The sequence below is a fragment of the Dasypus novemcinctus genome, chromosome 2 (genome assembly GCF_030445035.2).
Source record: "Dasypus novemcinctus isolate mDasNov1 chromosome 2, mDasNov1.1.hap2, whole genome shotgun sequence".
In the NCBI taxonomy this organism is placed as follows: Eukaryota; Metazoa; Chordata; class Mammalia; order Cingulata; family Dasypodidae; genus Dasypus; species Dasypus novemcinctus.
This window is the reverse complement of record NC_080674.1, coordinates 105,996,954-106,020,241: the sequence shown is the minus strand read 5'-3', so window position 1 is coordinate 106,020,241 and position 23,288 is coordinate 105,996,954. Positions and strand designations below refer to the sequence as shown.

At 36.1% G+C, this 23,288-nt stretch overlaps 1 protein-coding gene across 2 annotated transcripts in view; it reads left to right on the top strand.

Annotated features, from left to right (window-relative positions):
- Nucleotides 1–23,288, top strand: part of SLCO4C1 (solute carrier organic anion transporter family member 4C1) — a 64,409-nt gene that overhangs the window by 15,657 nt on the left and 25,464 nt on the right. For both annotated transcript variants that reach the window (XM_058276663.2, XM_058276660.2), the window contains exons 3-4: nt 20,503–20,685; nt 23,111–23,207. In XM_058276663.2, the coding sequence (XP_058132646.1) occupies nt 20,503–20,685; nt 23,111–23,207 (280 nt within the window). The remainder of the gene's footprint in view (nt 1–20,502; nt 20,686–23,110; nt 23,208–23,288) is intronic.

Sequence of the window (23,288 nt, the reverse complement as noted above, 5' to 3'; positions counted from 1 at the left end):
CAATGTGTCTTTTTCCCTAAACACAACCTAGAGAGACCTGGAGTCTTTTACCAGAATGACTGAGAGAAAAGGGAAGTATTCAGACTTTCTGAAAGTGGTTAGAAAATGACTCTGAACTGATGCTGATCTCTGGAGTTCCAGAATACTGCTATAGTTCACTGATAGGTGGAGGACATATGGCAGTATAATGTAGATGTCCAAGACTGCTTTGTCTCATAGGGGGTTGAGAAATACCCACCGTATAGTTATTTCCCTAGTCCTAGAATGTAGAAGGGTATAAATGCAGTAACTGACAGAATCCCCACACTGTTTGACCCACCTGTGAACTGAGAGTTGTTTTAGGAAGAGCTAAGTAGAAGTCCCTGAAAAAGAACAAATGGAATTTGATGTTGGCTTGAACAATGGATATAATTTCATTATGGAAAAAATATTGTGTAGTCATTATAGGCAATAAATATAACATTAAGTGATTTTCAGAGATGTTGAAAGTTAGAAACTGAGTTTTGAGTCATCTCTGCAGTTGAAATTATGAGGGTGAATTATCACTCCAAAGAAGAGATGTAGTAAAATATAAAATCTTAGCAAGAGGAGTCGTTAAATAATAATTGATAACACTAAGCTATAACCAGCCCTGTATGATAAAGGCTAAATTTAAATATTTTTCATTGCCTAGGACATTTTGATATACTTCAAACCAGTATTTTTCAAGTGTGTTTATGGAGTACTAGTTCTGTGTAATGTTAGACATTAATGGAGAAAAAATAATGATTATATGATAGATAATGTTGTATAATATTAACTTTCTTTATCACAATACATATAAATGTAGTTTATGCTCCTTTTTGCTCTCTAAAAGACGAGGCAAAATAGTAGAGTCCAGAGCCCAGTATTTCTGAAATTTATTTGACCATAGAATCTTCTTTTTGTTCATGGAGCTTCTTAGAAGCCTAGTGTTGCATAAAATACACTCGGTGAAATCTTGCTTTATATATCTTTAGGTCATGGTTTAGCTCATTAGATTGTAGCTCAAAGATCGTAGAGAATCCATCAGAACAGAAGAATAGGAATCAGATTATTGGGTTATGTTTCAAAATCTATTAATAGCATATGATTTTGGGCTTCAGTTTCTTTATAAAATGACTGCAAAATTTTTTAAAAATATTGGGGTAGGAAATGTATGTGAAAGCTTTGATTATTGAGAGATTCTATAAAATCTAACACTATTTATTTACATAGATATTTCTCCCTCCTGAACATAAAATGTGAGTAAAATATGGTACACTTATTTCACTGTAGTTAAAATTTAGTGGGTTATTCAATAGAAAGTGTTTGTTAAATTATATTTGTAAAAGTGCCTCTTTTGTGTACAGTCATACATTTCAACATTGGAATCGCTTATCCATTTCGTATTATGTAAATATCAATAGCCTCTGTTCATTGTGTTCTTTGAAGTCACTTATAGCTGCTTGTGATACTTGATTTAATATACTGCTTATATTCTCTACATAGTAGATTCTCAATAATCCAAATTTGTATTCAGATGTCTTTGAAGTCCCTTCTAAGCAACTGTTCATGTCAGGTTTCCCTGGTACCCAGACTGAAGTATATAAATTTTCACTTTAAAAAAAATTTTAGAGATATTTTCTAAAATTATATCTTTAAATGTGTTTTGTCCCATTATTCCCCCCCACCTCGTACTTCAATTATGCATACATTTGATCTCTTTGGCTATCTTCTAGAGTTACCATTTTTTCTGTTGTATTTTCTCAGTCTATTCACTCTTTTTTTTTTTTAAAGATTTATTTTATTTATTTTCCTTCCTTTCCCTCCCCAATCCCCATTGTCTGCTCTCTGTGTCCATTTGCTGTGTGTCTGCTTGCATTCTCTGCGGCATCAGGAATCTGTGTCTCATTTTGTTGCGTCATCTTGCTGTGTCAACTCTCCATGTGTATAGTGCCAATCCTGTGTGGGTTGTTCTTTTTTTGCATGGGGCATCTCTCCTTGCAGGGCACACTTCTTGTGTGTGGAGTTCCCCTATGCAGGGACACCCCTGCGTGGCATGGCACTCTTTGTGCATGGCAGAACTGTGCATGGGCCAGCTCACCATACCAGCCAGGAGGCCCTGGGTTTGAACCCTGATATGGTAGGTGGATGTTCTATCAGTTGAGCCACATCCGCTTCCCTCTATTCATTCTTGTGCCCCTTTAAATTTTATCTAGATTTTTGTTTTAACCTTTTCCTTTTCCTTGTTTCCTGAGTTCTGCCAGCTTGTTTTATCTCCTATGTCTGTATCTCCCTATCTCTTTTTAAAAATTATTTCATTTCTGCTTTGCTGTTTTCCTTCAAGTAAATATTTCTTCACACATAGATAGGTCATTTCACATTTCATTGTGAAATACGTATTCACATTTTTTATCTGCTCCATGAAAATGTTTTTGTGGTCAGTGTTTTAACTATTAATAAAGTTATCTTGCTTTTTTTTCTTATACTCTCTGTATAGATGCTGTGGTAGCTCCTTTTTATAATCACTTCATTGAATCAGTGAAATTCCCATAGGAGGTGAGCATTCCAGGTAGATAGATTGCACAGGGAAAGGCTCTCTTCTGTTCCTGCAAAGAGCGAAGAGCAAAGAATGCTTCCTGCAAATTTGACTTGTCTGCAAGATTCTTGCCACCCCCCATTTTTATGAACCAGAGTAGCCCAAAGCTGCCACGTGGCTTATCTCCTGTTCCTTTTTCAGTTGTTTCAGGCAAGGGATATAGATTTGGACTTAAGAGTGTACCTGCTCAACTTCAGGAAGAATATTTCTCTTGCCGCCTGGGCAAGAGGCGACCTGCCCTGAGTCATGTGCTAAGTGGGACCCATATTGGACATTGAAATGCAAAGATAGTTTTTAAAGTTTTGTAAGAAAGTTTTTTGAAAGATTAGCAACTGGATAAATTAACAGGGATTATAGGAGAGGGATGCAAGAATGAGTTAAATTCCCCAGGCCAAAAGATGCTGGCTAAATTTAGAGAAGGTGAACTTTAAACAAAAGGAGAAGCTTTCTCCTTTTCGGGAGTAACTATGGGATTGGGTGCGAGGTGGGGGGTGCTGGGGCTACGGAAGACAGATTGCTGCCACTCCATGAGAAGGGAGAAAGAAGGTGCTTTTGTTAAAAGGTGGCTACCCCAAATGCCTGGTATAGATCACTAGGGAGACTGGATCCCCCAGGAAACTGAGCTTCATTCCTCTCTGTGTAAGAGGCATAGCTGAGCACTTTTGGGAGATGCATAGAACCTCCTGGAAATCCTGACTGAAAAGTGTGTCTGGGTGAATGGAACCTCATCCCCAACTGCAGCTTCCATCCTGCCCTGCCCCTGGAGGTTTTTGTTGCTATTTGGCTTGCTGGAAGCAGGACAGGCACTTAAGAAAATATTGTCCCTTTTAGACTCTAGGAGGTCCTGAGGGCAAAGGCCTGGAGGACAAGCTGCCTCTGAGTGGGAACAAAGGTTGGGCTAAGCTTCATATTTAACTTCTAAAATATTTTGGCTTGCAGGTTTCTTGTTGTCCTCTTGCCTCAAGTATTAGGGGACAGGCCTGGCCAGCCCCTGATCTCTCCTTTAAGTGAAGTTCTAATCCTTATTTTTATTGGCAACGTGCTACTTTCTATGTTCGAAAACAAGGTAGGCACTCCCTCTTGTGGTAAATTATCAAATTACATGTTGAAAGTATTTTGGCAAACATTTTTAAAATTTTCTGTTAGAAACCGAAATCCTTTATCCAATAACCATCCTGCACAATTTACAGAATGGGTAAATATAGCTATTTTATAAAACAGTATTAGGACACCTGAAACTTAATAAATTGTTTTATATTTGCTTATAATGGTAGCCTGTCTTCATGTGCCCGTGGCATCTCTGAATGCCAAGGAATTTTAGTGAATATTGAAAATTGTATACTCTAAAGTGAAAATATTTTTCAAATTGCTAAGTAGAGATATGCTTCACATGCAATGGATATGTACATCTTTTTTTTTTAATTGAAAAGTTTATGGAATCTAATATTTACAAGTCAGAGATTTTTAAGTACTGTAGTCACTCTTTAATCAAAAGACTTTTATATTAATATTTGCAAAAAGAATAGTAACAATTACAGTTTGAGTAGTTACCAAGTCCAGGTACAATGTGAAGTGCTATAAAGTTTTATTATTCAATTCTCATAATAACTGTACAATTATATACTGATGAGGAACTAAAAATCCAGGAAGGTGAATGTAACCTACTTAAAGTTACTAGTCACAGAGTGATGTTTGATCCAAAGTTTTCTGGCTTTGTATGATAGAACAGAAAGAGCTTAAGATACTCCACATCCCTCAAACCTGTAGTTTTTTTTTTTTTTCCTCTATAATATCACTTGACTTTTCTATGTGATATGGTGGGGAATAAAGTGAGGTGTCATTAGAATATATATATGATTTCTTTTGTGTATGTGTGTAAGGTTCCAGGACCAGGGATTGAACCCTGAAACTCATATGTGGGAAGCCAGCACTCAACCACTGAACCACATCAGCAACCCTGAATTGGTTATTTCATCTGTTTACTTGTTTGATTTTTTTGTTTTTAGGATACATGGGGAACCAAACTTGGGACCTCCCATGTGGGAAGAAGGCGCTCAACTGCTTGAGCCATATCTGTTCCCCACGATTTCTAAAATATTTTAAATGCTATCAGGCTGTGTTACAATAAAGTGTTTCACTTATAAATCATTCTAATGGCTTTATGGAAGCATGATCAGGAAGATCTGTATTTAATATTTTGTTTCTTATCCAATCAATGTGCATTTCCTTTTTTAAAATTTTTATTCATTCCCCCCGTTTTGTGGCTTGCTTGTTGTCTACTTTCTGTAACCATTCACTGCACACTCTTCTGTGTTTTTATTTGTTGCCCTTTTTTATTGTGTCATCTTGCTGAGTTGGTTCTCCGTGGCGCTTGCAGGCCAGTGGCGCTCTGGCCGGCCGCTCTCTGCAACGTGCAGGCCAGCCTGCCTTCACGAGGAGGCCCTGGAACGCGAACCCAGGGCCTCCCATATGACAGATGGGAGCCCAACTGATTGAGTCACAGCCATTTCCCTGCATTGCCTTTTAAATAGTTGTATTTATCTCTTAAATTTATTCATGTGCTATATGTTTGGATTTAGTTCTCGCGTCACATGTTCTTCCTTCTTCCTTTCCTCCCTCTCTTCTTATTTTCCTTCTTTCCTCTTCCCTCCTTTCTTTCATTCCTTCCTTTTTATCTTTCACTGCATATATACTATATATATTGCATATTTACTGCTCTATCTGACTTGTTTTCCTTTGCATGTATTCCTTCTGATATTTTAAGTTTTCATCTATGTTCTCATATATATTAAAACTATTCCTTTTTACAATCAAATAATATTCCACTTTGTATCTATACCACATATTGTTTATCCATTGTTTTAGTTACTTTTTCCAAAGTATGGTAATTTTAAATCTACCTTATAGCAACATTTTTCTAGAGCATGTTCTGTCATGTCGTTTACATTCCTTTTTGGTAATTATTCACTTCTGAATGAGGTGGATTATTCCATGGCAAGCTTTTTATAAGATGTTTTTATTAGTTTTCCTTATTGTTTTCTATTGCTCTGTAACATATTACCACCAATCTAGTGGCTTGGAACAACACAAAACTATTATCTCACCTTGTCCTTGGGTAAAGCAATGGCATTGCTCAGCTGGGTTTGTGACTCTGAGTCTTAAACTCTAGGTGATGGTTGGCTGCCTTCTCATCTGAGCTCTGGGGAGGAATCCTTTTCTAAGCTCATTCAGGCTGTTGGAAGAATTCAATCCCTTGGATTCTAGCACAGAAGTCTGTGTTAACTTGTGGACAATCTGTTGGAGGCTGCTCTTGGCTTCCAGAAATTCCTCATATTCCTTGACACATGATCCCCTCCATCTTCAAAGCTAACAATAACTCAGAGAATCCTTATTGTCCTTCAAGTCTCAAGCTTTCCATTAGTTCTTTTTTGTTGTCATTGTGGTTTTTTAGGAGGTACTGAGGGTCAAACCCAGGACCACATACATGGCAAGCAGGTGCTCAAACCACTTAAGCTACGTTCACTTCCCCTCCTTTAGTTTTGTGAACCATATTTAAAATGATACTTTGGAATCTTTTTCTATTAAATATGATACCTAGTCACTCTAACAGGCAGTTTCTTTTGCCTGATTTTTTTTTTTTTACTGGTTATATACTTTCCTTTTTCTTTGCATGTCTTCTATTTTTTGTTGTTGTTGTTGGAAATTGGGTATTTTAGGTAATATATTGTAGCAGCTTTGGATATTGGTCTCCCTACTCCAGAGCTTGTTATTATTATTTACTTATTATTATTTACTTGTATGTTTGTTTATTGACAAGCTGGATTACTTTAATGAAGTCTGTTTTTCCCCCACAGTATTAAGTGTCTGATGTTGTTTCTCAGGTCGGCACTGATTTGGGTATGCCCACAGTCACCCTGGGATAAGAATTGTATTGGTGGGGCTCTCTCTATCTCCCTGACCATACCTAGCTGTTAAACTCTACTAATTGCCTGCCAATTGCTGTATTGCTTCCAACAATGCCTTGGGACATAAATTCCTCTATTCCTAATTCAATCAAATTGTGGCTCCTTCAATTTATAGTGTCTGAGGTCAGCATTTGATATCTGTTCTGACTCCAAGAGAACTCTTACAGGCTGTCTTATTCCCTAGTTCCCTCCTTCAAACTGGTTGACCTGTACTCTAGGCTATGTCTTCACGACATCCATGAATCTCTGCCCAATTCCCTGCACAACCTCCACTGTTTTCGAGAGCAGTCTTAGGTTTAAACAGCTGCATGCTGTTGCAAATGATACCAGTCTCTTTAGGTAGAGACAGGAACTATCTGTTTTGTGGCCTGCTTTTTCTCCCAGGCAATGTCTCTGAGGCTGGGCTATGGAGATTGGGTGGGGACAATGATGAGCTTCTCTCTGAGTGATAGCCCCACTCTAGAAGCTGAGGGCTCAGTGGAGGAAAGGAATACCTGAGCCTCCTCTCAGTTTGCCTGCCTTATGAGCTAGGGAAATGCTATTGGGGATCCAGTATTCTCAGCCCACTAAGAACAAGGATAGCCTTCATTCCATGAGCAGAGATTGTGTGGAAGAAGGGAGCTCTCAGACCTCACCTCTTGATAGTATTTGCCCAGGATTTAATCTCAGTAACAGGCAGGCTGGGGTAGGATGAGAAACACTGTCTTCCCAGGAAGACAGCTGTCTGATTGGGAGCTGGAGGAAAAGAGAGTCCTGTGTTTTGGGCTGCGGCAATCTTGAGTGGAGTCTCTGCTGAATAGGAAGGGGGAGGGAGGGAGCTGTCTTGGTTCAAATACCACAGGCTCTCACCTTTCTTACCAAATATTCATAGATTTTTCTTGAATTGATGTCTCTTCATTTGCTGTTTGCCCTTAGGACAATGGCTTTTTAAATAGTTAAAAAATAATTTTCTCTGGTTTCACTGGGGAGTGGGTCAGCAGAGCTCCTCACATTGTCATGCCAGATGTTAATCCAATGATACATTTTGAGTTATTTTCTAATATGTAAAGTCTGCACTTAGGTTTTTGTTGCTGTTTTTATGTATGGACACCCAATATTTCTAGAATCATTGGCTGAAAAGATATCCTTTCTCCATTGAATTGCCTTTGTCATGAATCAGTTGACCGTTTTTGTGTGCGAGTCTGTATCTGGATTCTCTTCTTCTGCATTGATCTATATGCCTATTCTTTCACCAATATCGCACTGTCCTGATTACTGTAGTTTTACAATGAGTCTTGGAATTGGGTAGTGTGATTCCTCCAGTTCTGTTCTTCGTCAGTGTTATGTTGGCTATTCTCAGTCTTTTTCCTTTCCATATGAACTTTGCTATCAGTTTATTGATGTTTACAAAATAACTGGCTTGGATTTTGATTGGGATTATGTAGAATTGGGAAGAATCGACATCTTAATAATATTGAGTCTTCTGATTCATATCTCTCAATTTATTTGGATATTCCTTGATTTCTTTTGTCAGAATTTTGTAGTTTTCTGCATATAGGTCCTGTACATATTTTGTTAGATTTATACCTAATTATTAAATGTTTTTGGTGCTATTGTTAAAGGAATTACTATTTTTATTTCAAATTCCAATTGTTTGCTGGTATAGGAAAGTAGTTGACTTTTGTAGCTTAACATTTTATTTTGCAACTTTTCTATACTCACTTATTCCAGTTTTTTTTGGTCGACATTTAGGATTTTTTTTTATATAACAATCATGTCATCTGCAAACAAAGATATTTTTATTTCCTCCTTCCCAAACTGTATAACTTTTATTTCCTTTTCTCTTCTTATTCACTGGCTAGGATTCCCAGAATGATGTTGAATAGGAGTGGTGGGAGAGGACATCTTTGACTTTTTCCTGATCTTAGGGGAAAACCATTCAGTTTCTCACCAGTAAGTATAATAACTGTAGATTTTTTGTAGATGTTCTTTATCAATTTGAGGAGGTTTCCATGTATTCTTACCATGAGGAAGTTTCCTTCTATTCCTAGTTTGCTGAGAATTTTTATCATGAATAGGTGTTGGATTTTGTCAAATGCTTTTTCTGCATCAATCGAAATATTCATGATTTTTCTTTTTTAGCTTGTTGACATGATGGATTACATTAATTGATTTTCAAATGTTAAACCAGCTGTGTATACCTGAAATAAACACCATTGGTCATAGTATATTTCTTTCTATTACATCGCTGGATGTGATAATTTTGTTGAAGATTTTTGTGTGTGTGTTCATGGTCTCTGGGTTATTAGTCTCTTTCCTTTTGTGTAATGTCTTTATCTGGTTTTGGTATTGGCATTTCTGGCCTCATAGAATGAGTTAGGAAATACTGCTTCTGCTTCTGTTTTCTGGAAAAGTTTATGTACAATTGGTATCATTTCTTAAATATTTGAGAGATTCATCTGTGAAATCATCTGGGTCTGATGCTTTCTTTCTTGAAAGGTTATTAATTATTGATTGAATTTCTTTAATAGGTATGGCCTGTTAAGATTGTCTTTTTCTCCTTTCAAATTTGTGTCTTTCAAGGAATTGGTTCATTTTATCTAAGTTACCAGTTTTGTGGGCATAGAGTTGTTCATAGTATTACTTTATCATTCTTTTAATGTCTATAGGATTAGTAGTAATGACCCCCTTTAATTTCTGATAATACCAATTTACATCTTCTTTTTTTTATTCTTGGTTAGTCTGGTTAGAATTCTATTAATTTTATTAATTCTTTTCAAAGAACCAGCTTTTGGCAGCATTGATTTCAATATCACAGATTTCTACTTAATTTTTACTGTTTTTGTTCAGCTTGCATTAGGCTTAAATTCTTAATTTCTCTAGTTTTCTTAAGTAGAGGCTTAGGTTATTGATTTTATATATTTCTTCTTTTTTATAATAATAAATTTTAATTTTAGAGACATTTTAGATTTATAGAAAAATTACACCAAAAGTGTAGGGAATTCCCAAATAACCCCCTCTCCTGCCACACATACCCAGACACATAGTTTTCCCTATTATTAACATCTTATTTTAATGTGATATATTAGTTACATTGATGAGCCAATATTGAAGCATTGCTGCTAACCAAAGTCTATTGTTTACATTACAGTTCTCACTTTATGCTATACAGTTTTATAGGCTTTGCTAAATGTATAATGTCAGGTGTCCATCATTGCATTACCAGACTGAATAATTTCATTGCCATAAAAATGCTCTATGTTCCACCTATTCATCTCTCCCCCTCCTTTCTGAACCCCTGGCAATCACTATCTTTATATCAATGTTATAATTTCTTCCATTAAGACAAGATAATAACTATAGTAACAATAAATCTACTTTGGTCCGCGTTTATGCTTCCTCCTCATGTTTGTTTACTTCTCAGTCTTGAGAGATTTGGGATGATGTCTGCTCTTACTTGTTCAGGCTAAAAGGGGACTTAGATATAATGGGGCAGATGGAAATAATTGTTTTGCTTACAGTCATAGGTACTCCTTGTTTTGGGGGAGATGGGACTTGTCTATCACCATCGTTTTGTCAGTTGTCCAGGGCAAGTCTGAAGAACTGGAGAATAGGAATTGGCCGCATCTCTCCTGGGATTCAGGACTTAAATGGCAGATGAACATTTAAGTTCTTTTTTCAGCAAAAGCCTTTAATGCTGCTTTTACTGCATCTTCCAAATTTTGATGGTTTTCTTTTTCATGTAGTTTAAATATTGTTTTCAGTCTCTCTCAAGACTTCTTTGTTCCATGTGTTATTTACAAGTGGTTTTTAAAATTTTTAAGTCTCCAAGTATTTGGGTGATTTCTATCTGTAATTGATTTCTAGTTTAATTCTATTGTTATCTAAGAACATACTCTGTATGTGTTCCTATTATTTTAAATTTGTTAAGGTATATTATAGCTCAGAGTGTGGTCTATTCTAAATGAATGTCAAAGCAAGCTTGAGAAGAATGCAAATTCTGCTGTAATTGGATGAAATATTCTATCAATGTCAAGCAGATCCTGTTGATGGTGCTGTTCAGCTCAGATTTCCTGCCTGCCTTAGCTATCAACTTCTGAAAGAGGGTTGTTGAAGTCTCCAACTATAAGAGTCGATTTGCCTATTCTCCTTGCTGTTCTATCAGCTTTGCCTTGCATATTTTGATGTTCTGTTGTTATTTCTGTACACATTTAGGCTTTTATGTTATCGTGGAGAATTAGCCCTATTATCCTAATATAATGGCCCTCTTTATCTTTTGAAATTAATGTAGCTACTCCAGCCTTCTTTCAATAGTGTTAGCACAATATATCATTTTTTACAACTTTACTTTTTTTTTTGTATTTGTTCTTGCTTGGGGTTCTCTGACATTCCTGGACATGTCATTTGGTAGCCATAATTAACTTTTGATAATTCTTGGCCAATATTACTTTCAAACAATTCTGCTCCTTTCTCTTCTCATTCTGCTATTCCAATTATGCATATATTAGACTTTTTGAAATTGACCCTCTGTCTGTGGATGTGTGCTATTTTTAACATTCTTTTTTCTCTATGCTTTTCAGTTTGGGAAGTTTCTATTGACATATCTTCAAGAACACTGATTATTTCCCTGACTGTGTACAGTCTATTGATAATCCCACCACAGGAATTCTTCATTTCTCTAAGTATATTTGATTTCTAGCATTTCCTTTTAATTGTTTGAAATTCCATCTCTCTGCTTATGTTACCTATTTGTTCTGGCATGTGTCTGCTTTTTTCCTTTAGAGCCCTTAACATATCATAGTTATTTTTATTCTTTGTCTGATAACTCTAAAATCTGTGTCATATCTGAACCTGATTCTGATGCCTCTTTTATCTCTTCAAATTTTTTTCTTTTAGTATGCCTTGTAATTTTATATTCAGTGCTGAAGATGATATTAGGATAATTGATGTATTCTTAAGAAAATTTGGTAAATAGTCATTTAGTGTGAGATTTGTATTTATATGCCTAAGGGTTGAACTGTATTTAACGTTTGCCGTGATTATACTTGCCTCTAGTGTCCTTTTTGTTTTCCCTGTTGAATTTTGGGCTTTCTGAGAAATCTTCCTCTTATAGAATAAATATCTTGCAATTCTTTCAATTCTAATCTATTGTTATACATTAATCCTGTTAGCATGGTGGTAAGGTGATGGAGAGGGGAAGTGTTCTATAATGTTATGACTAAATCTCAGTCTTTAGTGGACCTGTGTCCCTGGGCTGTGATCTTCATGAATATTTCTTAGCTTTTGTTCCCAACCCCCTTAAGTGAGGTGAAAAGCTAGATGGTACTCCAGTGGTAGAAACACCTCCCTTACAGGTAGGTAAAGGCTCTGGTAAAGGTTTCCTTCCTGGAGAAAAAGTCTATGTAATGGGGAATGCTTTGGCCTATTTCACAATGGTTATTCTTTTTTCCCCTCCCCAGCCAGAGCTCGAGAGGATCTTTCTCAGCTCTTCATGGATTCTGGAGGTAAAATCCATGAAAGTGGGGATGTCCCCAAGATTGTGAACTCCCAAGAGATTTTCACTTTCATACTAATCCATATCAATGTTCAGCAATTCATTAGAATTACCAGTAAGCAAATTTCCTCTTTAATTCTCTAGATTCACTCTGTCCTTCCTGAGTTTTGGGTGGCAGTTTGCCTTACCACCACCTAATTTCTCTGATGAGTCCAGGAAACATTGTTAATTTTCAGTTTGTTCAGCTGAACAAACTAATGAGTGATGACTTCTAAGCTCTTTAAATGTTAGCCCTGAAATCAGATGTTCTCATTTGATTTACTTTAATTACTAAATATCCTTTTTGTGAAGTATAAATTTTACCACTGCTTGTTTCTAAGTTTTTCATCTGAAATATACTTTATCTGGTTATCAAGGTCAAGATCCCTGATTTTGGTTTGTTTGCACTTTTCTGATATACTGAGTCTATCCTTTTATATTCAGATTTTCTCAGGCTTGTTTTAGGTATGTCTCTTATGTAAAGCATAGAATTGAGTTTTGGTGTGTGAAGAGTTAAATGAGGAATAATTAAAATAAATTATGTATTCAAAGGTAAAGTGTGGCTGTAACAACTAAACAAATCTAAGAAAAGGAAGTAGAAGGAAATAATACACAGAGAATAAAGTGTTGGAGTAAATAAATCCTGAACATTGTTAATTGGGGGAAAATGACAAAATAAGGTGAACTGTTTGCTGTTACAAAGGTTCTCACTCAGTATTATAAAATGGGTTAGAGCCAGGTTGAGATAGTGATGCCCTCAAACCTTAGACAGCTGAAGTAATTACAAGATTTTTGTGCTAGAGGACTATAAAGATCAGTGCCACAAAACAGAGGACCCCAAAATAGACCTGCGCATAGGAAATTTAGTATATAATGAGGGTTTATTCCAAAAGATGCTATCTGGAGTTACTCCAACAAAATGCTGGATCCTCCTCCGTTTTCGGAACGTGGAGTTGTCCTGGATAGTGCTTCACGGACAATTACGGGACACTGTAGATCCCCCCAGGGCCCACTGGATGGAATGTGAGAGAGTCTGGGCTATGATGTGGCCCATTGACTATGGGGTGCAGTGATGCTCAGAGATGAACTTACCAGGTGCAATGGATGTATCACGATGATGGGAGAGAGTGTTGCTGTGGGGGGAGTGGGGGGCGGGGGCGGTGGGGTTGAATGGGACCTCATATATTTTTTTTAATGTAATTAAAAAAAATAATAATAAATAAATATTAAAAAAAAAAGCTGGATCCTATCTTCTTCCACTACAATATATTAAACATAAAGTAATAAAAGTGCTACTATAAAACCATAGTTAATTTATATGTAGTCATGGAGTGGGGAAGACTTTTCTAAGTAAGACATATTCAGAACCTATGAAATAAATTTAAAGAGTTCACAGAAAAAAATGCAAGTAGCCAAAAATATATGGAAAAATGCTTAATTTCATGCATAACAGAAATTGAAATAAAAAATGTGTGTATTTGTGTGTATGTATATATAAATATATATATAGCCAATGAGATTGGTAGTATTTATTTTCATTGCAAAAGTCTAGCTGCATTGTGGATTGTATAACTTTTTGATAAGGAAGCTTGGTAATATCAAAAAATAAATATGTGTGCCTTTTTGGGGGGGGGAATTCCTTGATTTTATTGTTGGTTTAACTTTTTTAAAAATTTATTGAAATATATCACTCATACATAAACATAAACAATAAGTATATAATAGTTGTGAACTTACAAAACAAACATATATAACATCAAACAAAAATATATAACATCTTACCCTACCACCAATAACTTGCATTATTTTTAAAACTTTTTAACTAATAATTAAAGAGCATTGTCAAAATATTACTACTAAACAAAGTATTTTTCCCCTATCCAATCCTATTATTATCTTTATATCATTTATACATGAACATACATAAACAATTAAGTGTATAGTAAAAGTTGTGAATTTATAAAGCAAAAATGCATGACATCATACAGGGGTCCCATACATCAACCCTCCACCAACATCTTGCATTGTCATGAGACGTATGCTACAACTTATGAAAGAATATTGTCAAAATCTTACTACTAATCATAGTCCTTATCTTATATTTGGTGTGCTTTCCCCCTAATCCACCCTATTATTATTTTTTAAATATATTTTTTTTATGACAGAGTTGTAAACTTATAAAACAATCATGAACATGTGCAGAATCCCCACACAACACCCCTCCATCAACACACCACATTTAGGTGGAACATTTGCTATAGGTAAGATAATATCTGATTGTTTCCATGTCCATAGTGTACATTTGGCTCACGTTTTCCATACTGCCTCAGTATCAACACAGTACATCTTTTGCATAGATGCAAGAATATTATATTATTACTACTAATCACAGTCCATAGGTCACTCCAGCTATATTTTTTCCCATGCTTCTCCACATTCCCAACACCCTGCAATAGTGATATACATTTGTTCTAGCTCACAAAGGACACTCTTGCATCTGTACCATCAACCACAATTCTCATCCACCTCTTGGTTTACTGTGCTCTCCACTTCCTAGATTATTCTCTAGCATTCTGTCAATTGGCATTTACATAACTAGACTACCATTTTCAGTCATATCCCCATTTATAAACTAGCTGTTACTATATGTTACCATCCACTCCATATATTCCCATACCTTTACAGTAAAGCTAATTAAAACGTACATACATTAAACATCAGTAGTTCACTCAGTCCTTCTCTTATCTCCTTTAAGAATCCACCATCTACCACCCAGTCTTGAAGATATTGTCCTACAATTTCTTTTAGAAGTTTTATGGTTCTTGCTTTAATCTTTGTTTTTTGATCCATTTTGAGTTAATTTTTGGATAAGGTGTGAGATAGGGGTCCTCTTTCCTTCTTTCAGCTATGGATGTCCAATTCTTTTAGCACCTTTCATTGAAGGTATTGTTCTGCCTGAGCTGTGTGACTTTGACAGGCTAGTCAAAAATCACTTGACCATACATGTGAGGGTCTGTTTCTGAACCATAAATTTGGTGATATTGGTCTACTGCGTCTTTCTTTAGCCCACTACCATGCTGTTTTTACCACTATAAGTAGGTATTATGATTTAAAGTCTGGAGATGAGGGTTCACTTTTACTTTTTATGATATTTCTGGCTATTCAGGACTCCTTACTTCCAAATAGATTTAATGATCATGTTTTCAATTTCTTCTTTAATGCTGATGGAATTTTTATCGGGATTGCAGTAAATCTGTATATCAATTTGAGTAGAATTGATGTCTTGATGATATTTAGTCTTCTAGTCCATGAGCATGGAATGTTCTTCCAGTTATTTAGGGCTTTTTTGATTTGTTTTAACATTGAATTGCAGTTTTCTGAATATAAGTGCTTTGCATAATTGGTTAAGTTTATTCCTATTTGAGTTTTATTTGTCATATTTTATTTTCATCACTCTTTTGATACTTTTAGTTACTTTTATTGATATAATCTTCATTTCTAGACTCTCTTACAGGCCCCTCTCTCCTGTCTTTTCTTTTCAGGATCTAGCACACCCTTTAGTATTTCCTGAAAATCTGGTCTCTTGCTTAGAAATTCTCTCAGTTTCTGTTTATTTGTAAATATTCTAATTTCACCTTCATTTATGAAAGACAGTCTTGCTGGATATAAGATTCTTCGCTGGAAGTTTTTCTCTTGTAGTATCTTAAATATATCAGACCACTGTCTTCTTGCCTCCATAGTTTCTAGTGAGAAATCAGCACTTAGTCTTATTGGATATCCCTTATATGTTATGTATTGCTTTTCTCTTGCTGCTCTCAGAATTCTCTCTTTGTCTTTGGCCTTTGACATTCTGATGAATATGTGCCTTGGAATTGGTCTATTTGGATTTTTTCAGATGGGAGTGCGTTGTGCTTATTGGACATGGATATCTATGTCCTTCAATACGGTTGGAATATTTTCTACCGTTATTTCTTCAAATATTTCTTCTGCCCCTTTTCCCTTTTTTTTTTCTGGGAGACCCATGACATGTGTTTGCATGTCTTTTGCTGTCATTTAGTTTCCTGAAACCTTGTTCAATTTTTTTCTTTCATTTCTTCATCTGTTCTTTTGTATGTTCACTTTCAGAGGCTATTTCTTCAAGCTCACCAATCCTTTCTTCTGCCTCCTCAATCTGCTATTATATGATTCCAATGTTTTTTTAATTTCATTGATTGCACCTTTCATTCCCATAAGATCTGCTATTTTTCTATATATGCTTTCAGATTCTTCTTTGTCCTCATCCAATGTCATCTTAATATCTTTAATCTCCTTAACCATCTCATTGAATTTATTAAGGAGATATGTTTGAACATCTATAATTAGTTTTCTTAACTCCTTTATGTCATCTGGAGGTTTATCTTCTTCCTTTAACTGGGTCATAGCTTCCTCTTTCTTGGTGTGGATTGCAATTTTTTGTTTGTGTCTTTGCATCTGGCTTACTTGAGTATTTATCCTGGGTGCAGTTTTTCTTTTAGTTTAGGGCTTCTTGATCTTTCTCCCTTGCTGGTTGTGCAATAGAAGCCAAGTATATAGTTCCTGCTGTAAGCTGTGGATACTCAAGCGGCTCTCATTGCGCCAGGGAACAATGAATCTTCTTCCAATTTTCTCCTTTCCAGGCATAGGGACCAAATCACAGCTATGTGGAATAATCCAAGTGCAGGCCTAGACTGTAGTACCCAGAGAGGCTGATGAAGCTTCACATCCCTTTCTCCCCAGCCTGGGTCAGGGATGAAGCTGCAGGTGTGGGCAGCAATCTGCACTGCAGGTCCAAGATGACCGCAGTTGCCCTGGTAGACTTCTGATTTTCAGTCTATTCCAACCAGAGTTCTCTGCAGTTACCTGTATAGGCTGGTGCAGGACTCCTCAGCCTCCTCCCCGCCAGAGGCAGGGCTGAAGCCTAGGCTAGGGCTGCAGGCTGATCTGCGTGAAAGAAACTGGTTCCTGCAAACACTGAGAGTTTCAACTAGGCTTCCGCTCACACTGGGGCTGGAGTCAAAATGGTGGCTACTGGCCTCTTTCTGACTTGGGCTGGTTCACACCCCAGCTGTTCCCAGGGTTATCTCTTAGCCAGCCAAGTCTACCAATCAGTAGCCGAAGCCAGCAGCCAACCGTCTCCTCCTCTCCTCTTTCTGGGAAATGGAGCTTCCAATTCCAGCCACAGAGCAGCTCCTTGGGTGGCTTGTGCTACCAGAGTAGGATAGGCACCGGCCTCCGTGGCTTGGCTGGTAATTTCCCAGAGAGGCTGGCACAGGTCCCCGCAACTTCCTCCCTGCTGGAGTTGGCACTGGGGCCTAGGCTAGACCTGCAATATGATCTGGATGGGAAGAAGCCGGTCCCCATCAGCACTGGGATTTTCAGTCCACTCATCTTCCCCTCGTGCCTGGCACGGAGTTATGATAGCAGCTTCTGGTCTCTTTCTGTCTTGGACAGGCTCAAACTTTAGCTGTTCTCAGGATTATACTGTAGCCCACTGAATTTACTCATCAATAGCTGAAATTGGTGCCCAACCGTCTCTTCCTCCCCTATTTGGGGGAAGTGGAGCTTTCAATTCCAGCCGTGGATCAGCTCTGAGGTGACTTGTGCCTCCAGTGGAGGATGGGCACTGGCCTCTGTGGCGTGGAGCACTCTACTTACAAGTCTTCTCTGCAGATGGGCAGTCTTCTCCTTCCACTCTCCTAAGGATGTTGCAGGATGCTCTTCTGGCCTCCTGGAGCCCCCAAACAGGTGCTTCAGCTAGCTCCAGAGAGCTCTGGGTGTTTGCTAACTGCCCTATAGCATTAACTGACTCTAGGAGCTCCTTACTCTGCTGCCATCTTGCTGGTTCTTCGAATATTTGTACCTTTTGATGAAGCATTTCCACTTTTTGGAAACTATCCTACAAATATGCTCACACAAATGTGCAGAGATAGATTTGCAAATATATTAATCATAGCATTGTAATAGGTATAACCAAAATGATCTAAATATACATTTTTTTAAAAGATTTATTTATTTATTTCTCTCCCTTTCCCTCCCACCCCAGTTGTCTGTTCTCTATATCTATTTGCTGCATCTTCTTTGTCTGCTTCTGTTGTTGTCAGTGGCATGGGAATGTGTTTCTTTTTGTTGCATCATCTTGTTGTGTCAGCTCTCCGTGTGTGCAGCGCCATTCCTGGGCAGGCTACACTTTCTTTTGCACTGGGCGTCTCTCCTTACGGGAGAGACACTCCTTGTATGTGGGGCTCCCCTGCACGGAGACACCCCTGCATGGCAGGGCACTGCTTGTGCACATCAGCACTGTGCATGGGCCAGCTCCACATGGGTCAAGGAGGCCCGGGGTTTGAACCACAGACCTCCCGGGTGGTAGACGGACGCCCTAACCACTGGGCCAAGTCTGCTTCCCAAATATACATATTAACTATATATAATTTATTAAATATATATCATAGACTAGTTAAATAAATTATAGAAATTTATTTAAATACAATTTTAATGCCAACATCAAAGATGTCCATGACATAATTAGTGAATACTGACATTGTTGAATATAAGGATAGTATATCCCTTTATTAGTTAGGGTTCTCTAGGGAAAAAGAACCTATAGGATATAGATGCATATATATATATATATAATATATATATAATTATTATGGTATTTATTATTGGAATTGGCTCACACCACTGTGTGATGGGCAAGTCCAAATTTCATAGGGCAGGCCTCAAGCTGGGAACCCTGATGAAGATTTTCAATGACTTACTCAGGTGAAGCTGGCTGGGGAGGCCCCTTCTGACTGCTTAAATCATTACTTCTTTAAGGCCTTCAACTTTTTGGGTGAGATTTCTCTCATTGTTGAAGGCAGTCTCCTCAGTTGACCATAGATCAGTCATAGATGCAATCAACTTACTGTAGACTTAAATTCAGAATATACCCTCATGGTAGCAATCAGGCCAGTACTTACTTGCTTGACGAAACTGGATGCCATTACCTGGCCAAGGTGACACATGAACTTAACCATCACATTTAGGAAGATCATACTTGTGTAAAAATGAAAAAAGATATGCAACGTGTGAGGTGTGAGGAAGTGTCTAAAAAACTGTAAAATAAACTGACAAGGTGATAAAGTGGAGACAGACAGAGATAAAGGAGAGTTTTATTTGTCTTTTGATATTCTTATGTGCTATTTGAAATGTATTTAAACAAGCATGATGAAACCACTGTGATATGTTCAATTTTGCAATGTATCAAATAATAAGAGGTTGTTAGTCTAATCTATTACTTTAAGGAAAGTGAATACTGAAACCAGGAATTACAATTCAAATGCCTGCTATGGCCAGAGAAATTACTTAAATAAAACAGACCCAGCCCAATTATAAATACATATTACCTGTCAAAATATTCATTAACTCTTATAACAAATTATATTCAATATTGGAGAATATATCTTAAATTTGAAATTTAAAAAACATGTTTTTGTGCATAGATTGACATCTGGAAATTTGATGGCCATGAACTTAATTTTGTTATTTCAATTAATAAAAATATCAATTAAATAATTTCCATATGTTGGTTTGGGGGCCTTGCTTAACTCAGCCATTGGGAAACAATAAATCTTAATCTGATATCAAGGTCCTGATTATAGAATTAGCTGAGGCAGATGTTAGAATGCAGATTCCTATGTACTATACCAGGTTCAAAGTGGGAACTTATTTTTAACAGTTCATTAGTATTAGCAGATGAGTTTAAAAAATATGGATTTTACTATAATGCCCAATCTTTTTTTGAATATGGCTTTAAAAAGTTTTGTCCTAATCTTAAGAGAAAACCATTTTTTCCTTTGAGGATATTCAAAAGAAATTCATATAGACTCAGAGATTGCTTGCAAAAAAGAAATTTCATAAAACGTTTTGAGTTGTAAAAATATATATATATATATATAATTTACAAGTATTATTACTTTGTAGTGAATATTGAGAATTATAATTTTGCCCAAAATATCTTATAATCTTAAGTACACTTTTAATATGTGGTTTAGGTGTGGGTTGAAAAATTCAGTATGGTGTCTTAAAAAAAAAATGAAGTCTAGTTTTCTTGTTCCTAATCCGAAACACTATCCTTTCTTGGTACCACTTGCTTCAATTGTACTGAGATTCATTTACCTGAAAATTTGTTGCTTTTGATTCTATAATAATGCTTCTCAGTTTTGTTCTGTATTTTTTAAATTCTGACATAGCATATTTTATCAATTTTCTTTAGTAATATATGCATTTCCAAATGGCTTAAACATAATTGTAGTGAACTTAAACATAATTATAGTGAATTTTCTGGAAAGTATAATTTGTAAGGTGGATATTAAAATTATTAGGTAAATTTCTGTAAATTCATAATTTTATTGTATTTTCTTTTAAAGATACTTGCTTAACAGCAAGGAATAGCACCAATTGTACCTCTTCAACTTCTTCACTTTCTAACTACTTGTATGTCTTCATCTTGGGACAACTCTTGCTGGGAACAGGAGGAACTCCACTCTATACGCTGGGCACAGCATTTATTGATGATTCTGTGTCCACACACAAATCTTCTCTCTATATAGGTAAGTTTGATCTCTAATATAGCCAGTATCATTTTGTCTTTTGTTTTGTTAATTTATAAGCAAAACATTAACATACACTTACTAAAAAGTTAGTTGTAATACCATACATATTTCCTCTAGCTAAAAGCAATATTACTTTTGTATTTTCTATCCTTTGTTTGTTCTGTGCTTCTTGCTAAATATTTACTAATGCTGTGTGTTCCAGTTTAGTTATTATTACTTCAGCTGTGGAGAATCTGCTGTAATTCCAGTTCACTTTAATTTTGACCATTGTGTTTTATAATTCTAAAAATTTTTTTCTAAACCCCCTCAATTTTGTGATTTAATAATTTTTTTTATCTCTGTCAAATTCCCAATCTTTTTAAAGTACATTTTTATTTTTAAATACTCTTATGCATATTTAGCTTAGTCATTTTAAATATAGGTCTGATAATTTCAATATTTGAATTTTGCCAGTTTCTGGTTTTTTTCTTCCACTAGTTTTTTTTTTTTTTTTAAGATTTATTTATTTCTACCCCTCTCCCTCCATTGTCTGCTCTCTGTGTCCATTTGCTGTGCATTCTTCTGTGTCTGCTTGTATTCTCATTAGGTGGTTCTGGGAACTGATCCTAGGACTGTCCAGAGTGAGAGAGAGAGGATCATTCCCTTGTAACACCTCAGCCTCCTGGTCTGCTGTGTCTCTTATTGTCTCTCCTCTGTGTCTCATTTTTGTTGTTTCATTTTGCTGCACCAGCTCTCTGCGTGGGCCAGCAATCCACATGGGCCAGCACTCCTGTGCAGGGCAGTACTCCTTGCATGGGGCAACTCACCATATGGGCCAGCTTGCCTTTACCAGGAGTCCCTGGGTTTCAAACCCTGGACCTCCTATATGGTAGACAGGAGCCCAATAGCTTGAACCACATCCGCTTCCCTAGTTCTTGTTCATTTTGTTTCATCTCTTCTTGAGATGTTTATTTTTTATTTCATATATAACATTGTTTCTAAAGCATTGTTTTTAGAAATAATTTGGAGTCTTGTATAATATTTTCTACTGGAGAGGATTTATGTGTTTTTGTTTTCTTCCCAGGTACCTGGGAACTCTACTTTATATCTAATTTCAGGGATTGAGATTATTTGAAAAACTAGTATGCACTCATTCCATGGGCAAGTCTCCTTCTAATTCATCCTTATTTTTGGAGCTAGTTCTCCATGTTACCAGCCTAAAACATAGAAGGGGAAGTCTGTGAGGTACATTCCCATGTTAGGGACTCTGAATTCCAACTCTTCTTTCCCTACATCTTAGAGGCTAGCAAAGAATTGTGTAGATTCCCTGTTTCTTATCAGCTAATATTCTCAGGAATAACAGTCCTAATTTTCTAGATATTTATTTTCTCTAGAATGTAATGATCCTTCACTTTTTAAAAAATCTTTTGACCTTCAAAGTTGATATTTTTTCAAATAATTTTTACCATTAAAAATTTTTTTTCTTAAGTTCTCCTAAGTGAGAGATTAGGTTGGAAACACATTGTCCTACCATTATCAAAATTTTTACATTTGAGTGGTGATTCTAGCTCACATTTTCCTCATTTGAAAACTATTTAAATATTTCGCTTTATGAAAGATATATTTCTTCTGTAAACATATCCAGAAACATATGTGAAAGAGACTTTATTGCTAATATAGTTAGCAAATAAAGAGACTGTATTGTTAAATAATTGATAAAAATTGGAAAAAGGTGATCTGGATAACCTACTCAAAGTGTTATCCACAGACTAGTATCAGTAGGCATACATAGTCTTTGCTCTTTGTCCATGAAGATAAGTCAGAAAATCAAAGTGAACTTTTAGAAAGTTTTATAGCAATTTGTTTATATTTCCACATAACTTTTAAGATATTCTTACTAAAGTATTAGTCTAAATCCAATTGGAAATTTAAATGATGAAAGAGCCTATTGTCAACGTTAATGTGAGACCACTAATTTCCAGCATTTTAATGTATTTTAAGCATTACTTTTAAGAAACAGACTAGTTCAGCAGATTCATCCAGGTTGAAATCAACTGCTTTACTGCAAAATAAAGGATGTGTTTTTGACTGTGCGCAGAGTGGCACACAATTCCATAGGAATTGTAAACATTAATTATTATCATTATCCATATTGGTAATGTTAGATATACTAAGCCTGCCAACAATTAACGTAACTCTCTATTGATTTTTAACTATTGGATTTATTGCAATTGTTATTAAAGTCTAAAAGTTTCTCGAATCATATATTTTAGGTACTTTGTCTTGACAATACCAATTGGTAATTTTTAAAGTATGAGTAATTTTGGTGTAATTTAATTGTGTAGCTTTTCCTTCAGCAAAAATATTTCTCCTGCACTAATGTTATGCATTCAAAACAAAGTTGTACGTAAAACCTTTCTCAATTTCTTTGTTCTTCTTCTAGGAATTGGCTATTCTATGTCAATCTTAGGCCCTGCAATTGGCTATGTATTGGGAGGACAACTGCTTACAATGTATATTGATGTTGCTATAGGACAAAGGCAAGACAATATCCATTTTTCTTGTATCTAAATTTATTCTTATTTTAATAATGCTAACATCATAGACTGAACATTTTCACA